Here is a 13,255-nt window from a genome sequence, read left to right as displayed (position 1 = left end):
GTTGAAATGGTGGTGGGAAATAGGAAACATCCGTTTTTGATAGACACTGGAGCACAGAAGTGTTCCATTGATCATTCGCGGGTTCCAAACATTCCACTGTCAGGGCAAACCAATGTTTCTGTAGGGTTTTCTGGTACACCAGTTGTTTGTCCGGTTTCTATGCCGTTGCCAACTTCTTTGGGTCCCTTTACGGACCAGTGTCCATTTCTGTTGACTTCGGATTGCGGAGTATAAGATTTCGGTGGGGGGCGAGCAAGCTTTGAAATGTATTGTTTCTGATTTTGTGCATCGCGGGGTGATTGAGGAAATTTCAGGAAGTTTGTGTAATAGCCGGATTTTACCTGTGTACATGAAAGGTGATAATGTAATTCCATTCCATTTTATAATTGATTTACGTGCCATTAATAAAGTTGTGGCACCACAATTTCTAATTGTGCCTGATGTAATGACAATCCTAACCATGATTCCAGCTACTTACTTTAGTGTTGTGGACTTAAAGAATGCGTTCTTTAGTATTCCTATACACAAGGATAGTAGATATTTGTTCGCGTTCACCTTAGGGGGCCGCTCGTTTACATTTACTCGTGCACCTCAAGTGTACACAGAGAGTCCTAGTATTTATAGTAGGGCTTTGAAAGAACAACTTGATACCCTTGAATTGCCCTCTACCTGTACTTTGCTTCAGTACGTTGACGATTTGCTTCTAGCTGCTGACTCTGAGAGTGCAGTCAGTGCCTGTTAGGAGGGCACTGTGTTATTACTTATTCATCTAGCTAAGCATGGTCACAAAGCTTCGCTTAAAAAATGTCAATATTGTTGTCAGGAGGTCGCCTATTTAGGCTATCTCCTATCAAAGGAGGGAACAAGATTGACACCTGAAAGAATAAAACACATTTCTGGCATGTCTGTCCCAAATACACAGAAGGAAGTTAGGGCCTTGATAGGTATGGCTTCTTACTGTAGGTTGTGGATCCCGAATTTTTCATTAGTAATCAAACCGATGTTGGCTTTGACGAAGAAGGGCATTTCTTCGCATTGACATGGAACGCGGTACACCAGCAGTCATTTGACTTGCTTAAGTCTGCATTATGCTCTGCACCAGTTTTGGGCACACCAAACTATGAAAAGGCCTTTGTGTTGTTTGTGCATGAATGTGATGGATGTGCTTTGGCTGTATTAATGCAGGAACATGGAGGGAAGAATAGGCCGTGCGGTTACTATTCTTCCGCCCTTGATCCTGTATCATGCGCTTTGCCAAGATGTTTGCGCGCTGTCGCTGCTGCTGCCGCGTCTGTAAAACAGAGTGAGGGAATGGTCCTAGGCCATGATCTAACCCTGATGGTGCCTCATTCTGTAGATGTTCTATTGAACCGAACTCAAACGCAACACCTCACTTCTGCACGGTTGACAAGATATGAATTGATCTTGTTTGCTCCTCACATTCAAATTAAGAGGTGTTGTGTCCTTAATCCGGCTGAACTCCTACCTTTTCTGCAAGATACTACTTGCGGCGATGAAGTACCACATGATTGTTTGTATACGACAGAACAAGAAACAAAGGGTAGAATTGATTTGAAAGATACTCCTTTGGATAATCTGCAAGGAGAGCTGTTTTGTGACGGCTCCTGCTTTAAACTTCCGGATGGTACATCCACAGCCGCTTATGCAATCACTACATTGAGCACGGTTGTGGAAACTAAGAGAATCACGCATAATTCTGCGCAGGCCGCAGAGATTATAGCATTGACCCGAGCTTGTGAACTTTCCGAAGGGCTTGCAGTAAAGCTATATACTGATAGTCAGTATGCCTTTGGGGTGGTTCACAACTTTGGGAGAATTTGGTCAGAGAGAGGGTTCCTAACTTCGCATTGCACCAAAATTCAACATGGCTCCCTAATAATACAACTACTCTCAGCACTTGCGCTCCCTACTCAGTTAGCAGTTATGAAATGTGCAGCACATCGAAAGATTGCAGATGATATTGGAAAAGGGAATACTTTCGCTGATCAGATAGCTAGACAAACTGCCACAGATCTCGTCACAGAGATGTATGTTTCAAGGGAGACTGTAGATGCTTATGTAATGGATGAGGGTGTTGGGTCTGTACGGGATATCCACGCTGATGCCACAATGGAAGAGTCTAAGAGGTGGGCTGAAGGCTTGGGGAAACTTGATGATGATGGGTGTTGGGTGGACATGGTCGAAGGGAAATTGCTGTTACCTGACGCCTATGTCATGATGATGGTTGTCATGGCACACAGCCCTACACATGTTTGTGCCCAGCAGGTTATGAAAATGTTAGAAAAAGTTTGGGCAAATGACAAGATTTTGAAAATTGCCCAGTGCTATGTCCAGAACTGCATGATTTGCCTACAACACAATGTGGGAAAGGGGACATCAACTGCAAGGGGATGTTTTGGGCCACCTTCTGTCCCCTTCGAAGTTATTCACTTTGATTTAATTGAAATGGAACGATGCAACAATCTAAAAAAAGCAGGCGTTAAAGTGGGAATCTGGCGTTAAGGGTTTAACGGCACCGCAGCCTTTTACGGCGCCGTTAACCCTTAACGCCAGGGTTGTAATGAGGCCCAAAGTGTATGCCCCAGATAAGACTTCCAAAGAATAAGTATTGAAGGAAATTTTAGCAAAAGACCTAATGGCAATAGATATTTCCGATAGTGATTCAGGGTGCATGGACAATGATGCATGGAGTTATTTGCAAGGAGATCCAAAGTAGTTTTTGGCACTTGGCATAGGCCAAAAGGAGGGTTTGTCAAAATAGAAAGTATATCGTGCCTCCTATTGTAATAAATATATTAATATTGGCCTACGCCAAGCTGCTCGAAAGTCTCTTGCGAAAGAAATCTGTGTTGCAAAGTCCTGACCTTAAATCCATGTAAGCCGCCATTTTAGGTCAAACCGCCATTTTAGGATTCGTTGTGTAAAACTCACCCTGTGAGCTAAAATGGTGGACGATGTCATTGCAGAATACAACATGGCCGTCTTGACCTCTGTACATAGCTAATGTGTAATTTGCCTGCAGGCCACTTGTTGAGGTCGTGAACTGAGACCTTGTCCTTCGTTGTCCTATGTGTACAAGGATTATTCGTGCAATGAAACTAATCCACGAGCATATGTTGAGACAATGTATTCAAATACTGAACGAAGAACATCTGTTTAACTACATTGTATTAAGGTTTAAGAAGGCCTGCATGGAAACCTTTAGAATATACAGTTAATGCATACGCTTGTTGATACATGTATTAAAGGCAAACCAGTTATATGCGGTTATTTGAGACTTGGCACGAACCCTAGATCGGTGATGTATTAAAAGGAATATTAACCCGAAGTGGGGCTGGACATCGCGCCCACCAAATGTATAAAAAGTGAATGCATTCTAATGTACAGGGTCTCTCACTGAACACACTGAACCACGCTGGAGTTCGTTGTGTTGTACTGAGGGCCGATAGCTATCTGATTTTGCTGTGTTTTTGTAACTGGATTCAGTATAAAATAAAATACTTTGTATGTTCCTTTGTAACCCGTGTTCAGTGTATTTCCTTTTGGGGTACTTAGCCTCGATATTTTATTTCTGTTTTCGCAGGTGAACCATAATTCTAACACCGGTATGACTCCAAAAGAAAAGGACTAAAAAAGCAATAGTGTAAAAAGTTACCTCTACTGTGTCTTTATGTGTAGTCTACCACACTGAATGAATATTATGTAAGTCAAGAATATCCACAGCTGTCTCTAATCTATGGGGAATCCATCAAGGATATCTAATTTAGACAGGAGGTCATACTCACTAATCAAAAAATCCGAACATCAAGTTCTGATTCAACTAATCGTCAACCAAAGATGTGTAAATCAAAAATAAATAAATAAATAAAGACCCAAGTACTTACCCAAAGGTTTGGAAGATAGAGAATAATTCCCAATGAAACTTAAGTTGGAAAAACAACCAGGTTGTACAATCTTCGTTTTAGATATAATCTAAGTATCCTAAGGCTGGCAGAAGTCCTAACTGAATGTAAACACTCACAGTTAGTGATGAAATTAATCTAAATGAGCGTATCGATATCTCGCTATGGACCACCCTTAACTCAGTAAAGTATCTGTTGAACATACAGTAACTCCCAACTAATTGGCAAAGATAATTCGACTCGTCATAATTGGATGACACCAGTGTTCCAGTCAAAACGTCTAGGCACTTGCAGACTCAAAATCACGTGCTGTTAGATTCTAGAAGGGGTAAGCATAAAACAATGCTCATTATAATTCAATGAACCACAATGGCCCCATATTAAATAAAGATCCAGATACTTCTAAATGAAGTCACCATCATGATGCTTAGAACAGCATCACGATGATAAATTGGATTGTCTTACCATACCTTTCCAAAGTGATTGAGAAAGATGTTGCTGATGTTTATAAAGTGGTATTTTATACTGCTTATTTCCAGAAAAGTTGCTTTTCATAGCTTTATTTAACTGTTTCATCTCTTACCTGACAGACACCACCGCAGTCCAGGTGCAGTGAGCCGTGCCTGCCTGGATATCAGAAACTAATGTTACCAGGTAAACAGGTCTGCTGCTACGGCTGTATCCCGTGCCCAGAGGGTGAGGTGTCCCATCAGACAGGTAATGGAGGCTGCCATGTTCTGAGTTTGGCACAGGGAATGGAGGCTGGTATGTTTAAACCCCACGTAGTAGTAGTTTGCAGTCCCACCAAGGCCACTGGGGTGTACGAGGCAGGGTCGAAGGCGTGGCTGTGGGCAACGTGGCACCAGGCATGGCTGCTTCATATGGCTCTGTGCAGCCCTTGGCATGCCCTAATGACATGCTTTCATCTTCCAATAATAGTTCCTACTGGGAAACTATTCAAACGAATATATGCCCCTACAGATACAACAAATATAACATTGTTTAGTGGTTATAAATACAAATACATAATTTCACACAAAATATAGCAAATGTTTCGCAATATGCATGTGTTTCTAAAATACCCAAACTCATTCATCAAAAAGAAACATTCTCACACACCTTCCACAATCATTCAAACCAATTCAAACTATTTCAAATCGTAAACCTTATAACCAAAGAGTGCACTTGAACTTTGCTAAATATCCCTATGGGCAAACAAGGAGAAACATTTCTATATATAAATATGTGTACGTAAAACAACAGGAAAACAACATATTCTTATTGTAACAGCAAGCTTTTTTATGCGTGCAGCTAATTAATTCAGTTTATCACAGCTTTCATCAGGACATCAGTCAATCTGATGTTTTGTTGTAGATTTGATAACCAATGTCAACCTCTTTCCTTATCTTTAAAACAATTAGTTCCTTGATTTCTAAACATTTGAAATGCCACCAAATAAATAATTGAATCTGTGTAAATATATGACACCTCACTTAAATTGCAAATTAGTGGGATGTATTTGCAAAGACAACAGCTTTCAAGAAAGGCTTCCTTATTAGTTCGGGACAAAAGACGGATCAAATCACGAAAATTGATAGGGAGGTAAATTTACCAAACATCTTCTCTTCGGGTGTACTCAATTCTTGGTAGAATACAGAGCAATTCACAATCATTCAAAACCTCGAACCAGCCAATGAGCAGTTGCCAATATATCTTTGACAGCATAGCCCCTTAGTCAAAGTAGAAGCAAACAACATCGAACATGACATCCTCATCGCACTCCCCTTCCTAATGAAATGGAAATTGATGCTATTACGACCAAACAAGACAGAACAAAAGAGCCTGCTGACCGTACACGGTATCCGGTCGGCCGAAATCCATTTCAGTTATTTATCTTTATGTTAATGTTCAATTTTACTCAAGTTTCACATTCTGTGTTGCCACTCACAGGATCTATGAGGGAGAAGACATAATTATTTTAGGGAGTTCTACCTTGATATCCCTGTGCCATTCATGTAATTATAAGTGCTCATACACTTTCTGCCACCAAACTGCAAGCAACCCAATAATCCACCTGCAGCTCACATCCCAATATCACTGTTCACACGCCATCTAGGCAGGCTTCCAAATGTACAATATCACATCCCCCATGAATAGTGCATCACGTATGGTGACATGTCATATGTCTGAATATGTGAATATACATTCATTTGAGTCCCCACATCACTCGCAGGGAAACATTAAATCCTTGCTTGGATCAAATCGAAGGACTATTGTTCTGTTCCCCAAGCTCGCTGCAGTCATGCCCCAGAATGCGGGTCTAAGGTGGTTGTGTCTTGGGCAGGTATGCACCTGTGGCAAAGGCTACATGTAAATATCCTAACACTACAGTTTACTTTAGAAGATTGGACCGTGCCACTGCGCAGAAATCTGACAATTTAGGGCCTATAACTCATGGTGGGGCGTCTGGAGCTTCTAGAAAGCTATTATGGAATGCATCTCCGGAGGCCTACGATCCACCAGCAGTAAGGACATCTGCAGAATTGAACTCCGCCGGTGCAGGAAGGAAAAAACCAGAAGACAGGCCTTATCTGTATATGCCCTAACACTCTGGATCCTCCTCCCCATCAACATCCGATTCGAACCCTCTCCTCTAAGTTCAGGAAGGAGCTCAAGACCCTCCTATTCAAGGAATGGCTCTTCCCCAACACCTAGCTCCATACACAGTCCATTCTCCACCATACCTGAGACTGGGTGATTTGATCACCACTCGTTCCTCCCCTTGTGACCTGAAGATCAATTTCTGACAATTGCCATCCCTCCCCTGTTGTTAGATCCCCACTCCCTTGTTTTTCTGCTCCCTAACCTTGTTCTTCCCCCTATGATTGTAAAGTGCTCTGTTGCTTTCCAAAGCAAGTGATACGAATCACAACCTCTCTTCATTTCTGTTAGGGGAGGGAATCCAACACCTATACGGAAACCTAGAAGTTTCCTTAAAAGTTCCACTACACTACCCATTCTAAACCCTTATACCTTATCTAAATCAATGTACTTGTGCAAAGTAAAATCAGTTTTTGTATATGTGAAACACTGAGACGAGACAGCGCCCTGGAAATGCAAAAGTCAAACATGAGAACTGTGGTGAATGCTCTAGTTGTTTTCCAATCGCTAAAAACAATTGGAACCATGAAAAGGAAGAAGGACAAGACATTGGTTGTTGTGGGAGTAGTAGTGGAAGTCGAGAATGTGGTGGAAGTAGGCAGATGAGATAGAGTGAAGACTGACGCACGACAGACAAAGGCAAAGGAAGTCCAGAACGAGCACCCAAGAGACAGTCACAGGGAGGGCTTTGCCGGGTGCTGCAGGCACTGTCATTATCTTACCGAGGCACCCTCTGCAGCAACAGAGGAGACAAAGTACCTGCAGCAGGGAAGACCTAACAGCCCGCATGCTGCAGGCAATCCGCAGTCTCTTCCAAGCTTGGCTAAAGAACACGGAGAACCAGGACTTTGGTGGCTGGTGTCGACAGCGCCGAGCGGAGGAGAGAGCAACAACATCTCAGAAAACACACTGAAAGAGCAATAAGCAGCGTGGTGGCAAATAGTGTTGTGGAGTAATGCTATAAGGTACCAAAAGGGGACACGTGTACAGTTACTTGTAAGTATATTACAGGACATGTAGTCACGCAGACACCCGCCGGTCATCCTGACATCACAAGCTCAGGCCCCCAACTGACACACATGGAACACTCAGTTACAACACTCACTCAACATTCTCCTGAGCTGCCAATCATAACACTCCCCAACAACATTCTACTAGCATGCATTCATGGCCAGCAGGGCAGGACAAGACTAGACTTACATTACAACAGCCAAACATACTTGGTAGGCTAGTAAAACAAGTCCAATTGACTGATGAAAAAGAAATGCATACCTTGGCAGGAGAGTATACCAAGGCTGTGAATCAGAAAGAACCCAGGTAGACAAACAAACCTATGCAAATAATAGGTTCAGACGGAGCTTGCAGGAGAGGAAACCAAGACTGTAAAACTAGCCTAAAGCTACGTAAAAGGAAGAGCCAATACCCATGAGGTTGTTACCCCCTTAGAACCGTATGAAAGAGTAATTGTGCAACACACAAATTGTTCATTGAACTGTTTCGTTGGAACACTGTGGTTTTCGTGGGAACTTTCTTTTGGAACTTTTATTTGGAATTATAAGGCAGCAGAGGGCCAGCCAGGAGAAATGTTTCCCCTTTTGCACTTTTTGTAGAGTTTAGAGTGTGAGCGATAGATTAGGTTTTGGACACATGACAGAGAACTTTTATTTGGACTTTCTGACAGAGGCACTAATTTGTTTTGTTGAGGCAGGGAAACCCCTCCTAGGTTAGGGAAAGTTAGGCCTTTTTCTCCCAAACTTAATACAAGTCTTTATCAGTCAGTACACAATCCTTGCGTCCGAGTCATAACTCTGTACGTTCACATTAGGTACTCGCTCAATAAATACCCTAATGATTATGACAATACAAGTAATGTTGCCAAATAAAAAGAAGTCATTGATTAATATCTGAAAATACCTTTTCAGTGAAAAAGTGACCAAGAAAAATGTTGTGATTTAACTTGGCAACATGGGGGTGAGTGAGGCATGCAGATGGAAAGTAGCCAAAACTGTAGTGCTGTTAGGGGATGCATTAGGGTTAATGGAGTTTGTGGAGGACTTGTTATTGCTTTGTTCATGGCTAGTATAGGTGTTAGGATTAAAGATTTTGGTTAGAATTAGGGTAAGGGTTAGGTTGAGGGTGGTTGTTGAATCCAGATGCTGTTGGGATTTGGTGGGGTAGAGTAAGGGTCAGGGTGAGTGCTAGGGTAGGGGTTAAGGTAATGCTAGCGTTAACAAAGTAAGAGGTTGGGTTAGAGTTAAAGAAAGGGCTAGCGAGGTGGTGAGGGCTGGCACTGTTGTGGTGGGACAGGGGTTAGGATAAACCTAGGAGTTACAGTAGAGTAAGGGTTAGGGTTAGAGTAATAGTTTGGGTTGGGATAAGGCCATGGTTAGCGTTACAGGAAGTGTATGGTCTAAGGTAAGGGCTATGGAATTTGTGTAAGGCTAGTGATGAGGTTGCGGTTAGTGTTTACATTTGTTTATTTGGTGTTTTGCATCACATCACATGCAAATTAGATGCTTTGTGCGGTTGAAGTGTTAAGGTTAAGGAAAGCCTAAGGGTTAGAAGAAAGTCTGCACTTAGGGGACGAATTAGGGATAGGATGTTTGGGAGGGTTGGTGATTGGCCAGTTTTCTTAGATGTAGGGGTCATTATTAGGGTTACAGCTTTGTACTTTTAAAAACAGCTTTGTTGGCGACCTTATCACTAGCAACATTTTCACACATTATATTGCTTGTATCGAATGACTATATTTTGAAAACCTATTTCTCCTGACTAGTTTTTCACATGACTACATTTTGCTGGCGACACTTTCACATAGAGCTGTAGAAACGTGATTATGGAGGAGGTAGGAGCAGGGCTTGGTAAACCGAGCAGGGCCGCATTTGCCGGGTGCTATCTGGCATGGATTGCCTGCAGTGGCTCGATGCAGAGCCATGAACCCGGGTCACATTTACCAGAAGCGACCCAGGTTTGAAGTAAGGAGCGGGGGAGAAGGTCAGCAATTCGGAGTGCTGGGGCTGTGTCTATCAAGCTCTCCAGCAGCTTTCCTGTGATGGGAGGGAACACCACGCTAAGAGCCCTGCCATGCGGCGGACACCACGGTACTCACAAGGCCTCCCCTTATTGGCTAATTTCCAGGCTTTTTATGTGATTTGCTAACCAAATCAGTTCATCAAATGACTCAAAGGCCTGGAATCCTCAGAACAGCACTCCTCTGGTTAAAATCCTTACTGACTGAAAGAACGGAAACAACTTGGATAGCACCACTCAAGTCAGCACACCGTAAAACAACATGTGGAGTCCAACAGTGCTCATCGCTATCACCACTACTCTTCAACATTTTCATGACCCCCTGATTAACCTCATTAAAAAACATGGGCCCACCTGCTACAACTATGCAGATGACACTCAAATCATCTACAAAATCAATGGCAGCAAAGAGCTAAACACAACCCTTACCAACTGCCTCAATGAATTAAACCAGTGGATGAGAACCAACAGCCTTAAACTCAAACCGGACAAAACAGAAATCATGATTATACTCAACGACCCACCGAACAATCGTGACATTCCATGCCCTGCCGAACTGGGAAAAACAACAGAACCATCCAAAGAGGTCAGAAATCACAGAATACTAATGGACAACAAACTAACACTAGAACCACAAGTCAACACAGTAGTTAATAAATGCTTCTTCCACTCACACAGAATCAAGAGGATATGCCCCTTCTTCACCTTCCCAGACAGAACACTCGCTGTCATCTCTCTCGTCATGTCAAGAATAGACTATGCCAACAGCATCTATCGCAGAATGCCAGAATACCTTATGAGAAAACAACAACAAATACAGAACGCATTAGCAAGACTACTCCTTAGACTCAACAAGAGAGAACACATTACACAAGCATTCAGAACACTACATTGGCTACCAATCAAAAAATGTATCTTCTTCAAAATGCTCTGCATAATACAGAGAGCAATACACGGCCAAGGAGCGGAATTCATACAGGGAAAAATCTCCATCTACAAACAAACACTAACCTCCAGCAACGACATTTGCTTCGAACCAGAACAATACGCAAAACACAAATTCGGAGGATCAGCATTCTCCTGCATAGCAGTGAGACTTTGGGAAACTAAAGAGGGAACACTGACGAAGGAACACTGCCAATACAACACAATAAGAAACTCTGGAACTGGATCACCCAGAGAAATAAAGCACTCAACCCAAACACCACAGAATAAGATTAACCCAACAGATCAATCCAACACACAGAAAAAGAAAGACTGGTACGACAGCCGACTAACCCTGCTAGAACACTCTAGTACTCTTCATAGCCACCCTCCAACACTGAAGAAACCAGACACGTATCTCAGCCACAAAAAACAAAAATACTGCAAACTACAAGCACGCTACCTGCACTCCACAACACCCAAGACACACACAACCCACCATATTCAATCACCCACCAAACAACACACAACGTCTATCAACTAAAACAAACCAGGACACAGTGAGCGGTTTTTCCAAACTGAAGCCGCCGAACACATCAAAGCTCTCTTGCACCTTTCCATCTCAAGCCCTCTAACTAACCCATCCCAATCCCCTTCCTTTTCAGATCCTGCTGGGCACCCGGAGACCATGAACATGGCAGCAGTGTACAGTAGAAATCACAATAACAACATATGGCCCAGAAGTTGGCCAATGAGGCGAATGCCATTTCCATCCACTGGATCATAACAGTTTTTAGGCCAACTTCCATTGTGTGAAAGTCAATGTAACAGATACATGTATCATGTTCTGTCCCACATTATTATCTGTGTGAAGCATGAAGTAATATAACTTGTGTTGGGTCACCCTAACCTGGCCTCCCATGGCTAGTGTATGGAGGGCAATATCATGTCTTTGGGGAGCTTGCTGTCTTATCACATGCCTCTAGCGAGTGCTTAGTAAGCCACACGGTTCAGGTGCCTGCATGAAGTGATATAACTTGTGTTTGGACACATGGGGCAGATTGCTGATGGCTCATGCAATAAGGGCAATACAATCTCTTTGGTATCTTACTTTCTCAGCAGCTGCCTCTCGAGACTGCTCACAGTCCAAAGACGTTTGCCCCAACATTATTGGTTTTACAAGCGAAACTGCCCTTAACCTCTCGATTTTAGAAAAAAAAGATTAGTAATACGGGGGTGGGAGTTTGATGAGCTCAATGAGTGAGCTGGTTGATAAATAAAAAGTATCACTTTTGATAACATATTAATTCTCAGATGTAAATGTCTTGCTTTTAACATAGAATGGATTACTAGTGGATTAGGGTGGAACCTGATTCTTAGCACTCCAATGATTTGACGATAAGCAGTTGTGATAGTGTTTTTCCAGAAACATACTTTCAAATAAAAATACTGTGAATGCAATTTTCCACTTTCACACCTGACATATTAGGCACTAGGTTGAATCTCTTAAATAAAAGGTTTTCTCTTCCACACATTGACCTTCTGAGCTAATGACACCGCGCTCTCTCTCTCTCTCAGATGCTGATCATTGTGTTATGTGCCCGGAAAATATGTGGCCAAATACAAGAAGAGATGGATGCATCCCAAAGGAGTTTGCATTTCTGTCCTACGAGGAGCCGTTGGGTGCCATGTTGGCTGTCATTGCTGTGGCCTTCTCTTTAATCGCAACTCTAGTTCTGGGGATCTTTATACATTTCAGAGACACTCCGATAGTGAAGGCCAATAACCGTAACCTCAGCTATGTCCTCCTGCTCTCACTGACGCTCTGCTTCCTCTGTTCCTTGATTTTCATTGGTCAACCTCAGATGGTCACCTGTCTTCTCCGACAGGCTGTGTTTGGTGTCACTTTTACTCTTTCGGTGTCTTCGATATTAGGTAAAACCCTGACTGTAGTTATGGCATTCCAAGCCACCAAACCAGGAAGTGGGATGAGACGCTGGATGAGATTTGGGTTCTCCAACTATCTAGTCACTTTGTGTTCCGGTATCCAAGTCGTTATCTGTATCGTCTGGCTGGGGCTAGCTCCCCCTTTCCCATCATATGACACACAGTCTGTGATTGGTCAGATAATACTGGAATGTAACGAGGGGTCAAACATTGCATTCTACTGTGTTCTTGGGTACCTGGCATTCCTGGCCTGCTTCTGCTTCATCATTGCCTTCCTAGCAAGGAACTTACCGGACAGTTTCAACGAGGCCAAGTTCATCACGTTCAGCATGCTGGTGTTCTGCAGTGTGTGGGTCGCCTTCATCCCAACCTACCTGAGCTCCAAGGGCAAGTACATGGTGGCCGTGGAGGTCTTTGCCATCCTGGCCTCCGGTGCGGGGCTCCTGGGATGTATATTCCTACCCAAATGCTATGTGATTCTTCTCAGGCCAGACATGAACACCAAGGAATATGTGTCACAACGATGAGCTTCAGATGGTCATGAAAAGTGGGAGCCATCTCTTTTGAAAGCTGACAAATATGTTAAGTAAATCAATACACATGAAAGCAACAGTAAACTGACAAAATAACATGTTATGACCTTTAACTACTACAGTAATCAATCATTTATTTTAGCATTTTGTATTCTGGGCTCCATTATTCACTTTAAAGCTCTGTTTGTGGGTTCTGCGGAAACTTGTATAATATGTCCTACATGTTTTTACTGCATA

At 42.8% G+C, this 13,255-nt stretch overlaps 1 protein-coding gene across 1 annotated transcript in view; it reads left to right on the top strand.

The window, feature by feature from the left end:
* LOC138562534 (vomeronasal type-2 receptor 26-like) overlaps positions 1-13,012 on the top strand; it is a 353,413-nt gene extending 340,401 nt beyond the window's left edge. The window contains exons 7-8 of the mRNA XM_069642778.1: positions 4,514-4,640; positions 12,117-13,012. Coding sequence (XP_069498879.1) covers positions 4,514-4,640; positions 12,117-13,012 — 1,023 coding nt within the window. The remainder of the gene's footprint in view (positions 1-4,513; positions 4,641-12,116) is intronic.
* The last annotated feature ends 243 nt before the right edge of the window (positions 13,013-13,255 follow it).

Source organism: Ambystoma mexicanum, unplaced genomic scaffold, assembly GCF_040938575.1.
Source record: "Ambystoma mexicanum isolate Mex_15411 unplaced genomic scaffold, UKY_AmexF1_1 Mex_scaf60, whole genome shotgun sequence".
NCBI lineage: Eukaryota > Metazoa > Chordata > Amphibia > Caudata > Ambystomatidae > Ambystoma > Ambystoma mexicanum.
The sequence above is the reverse complement of the archived record's forward strand: the minus strand, read 5'-3'. Positions and strand labels throughout refer to the sequence as shown.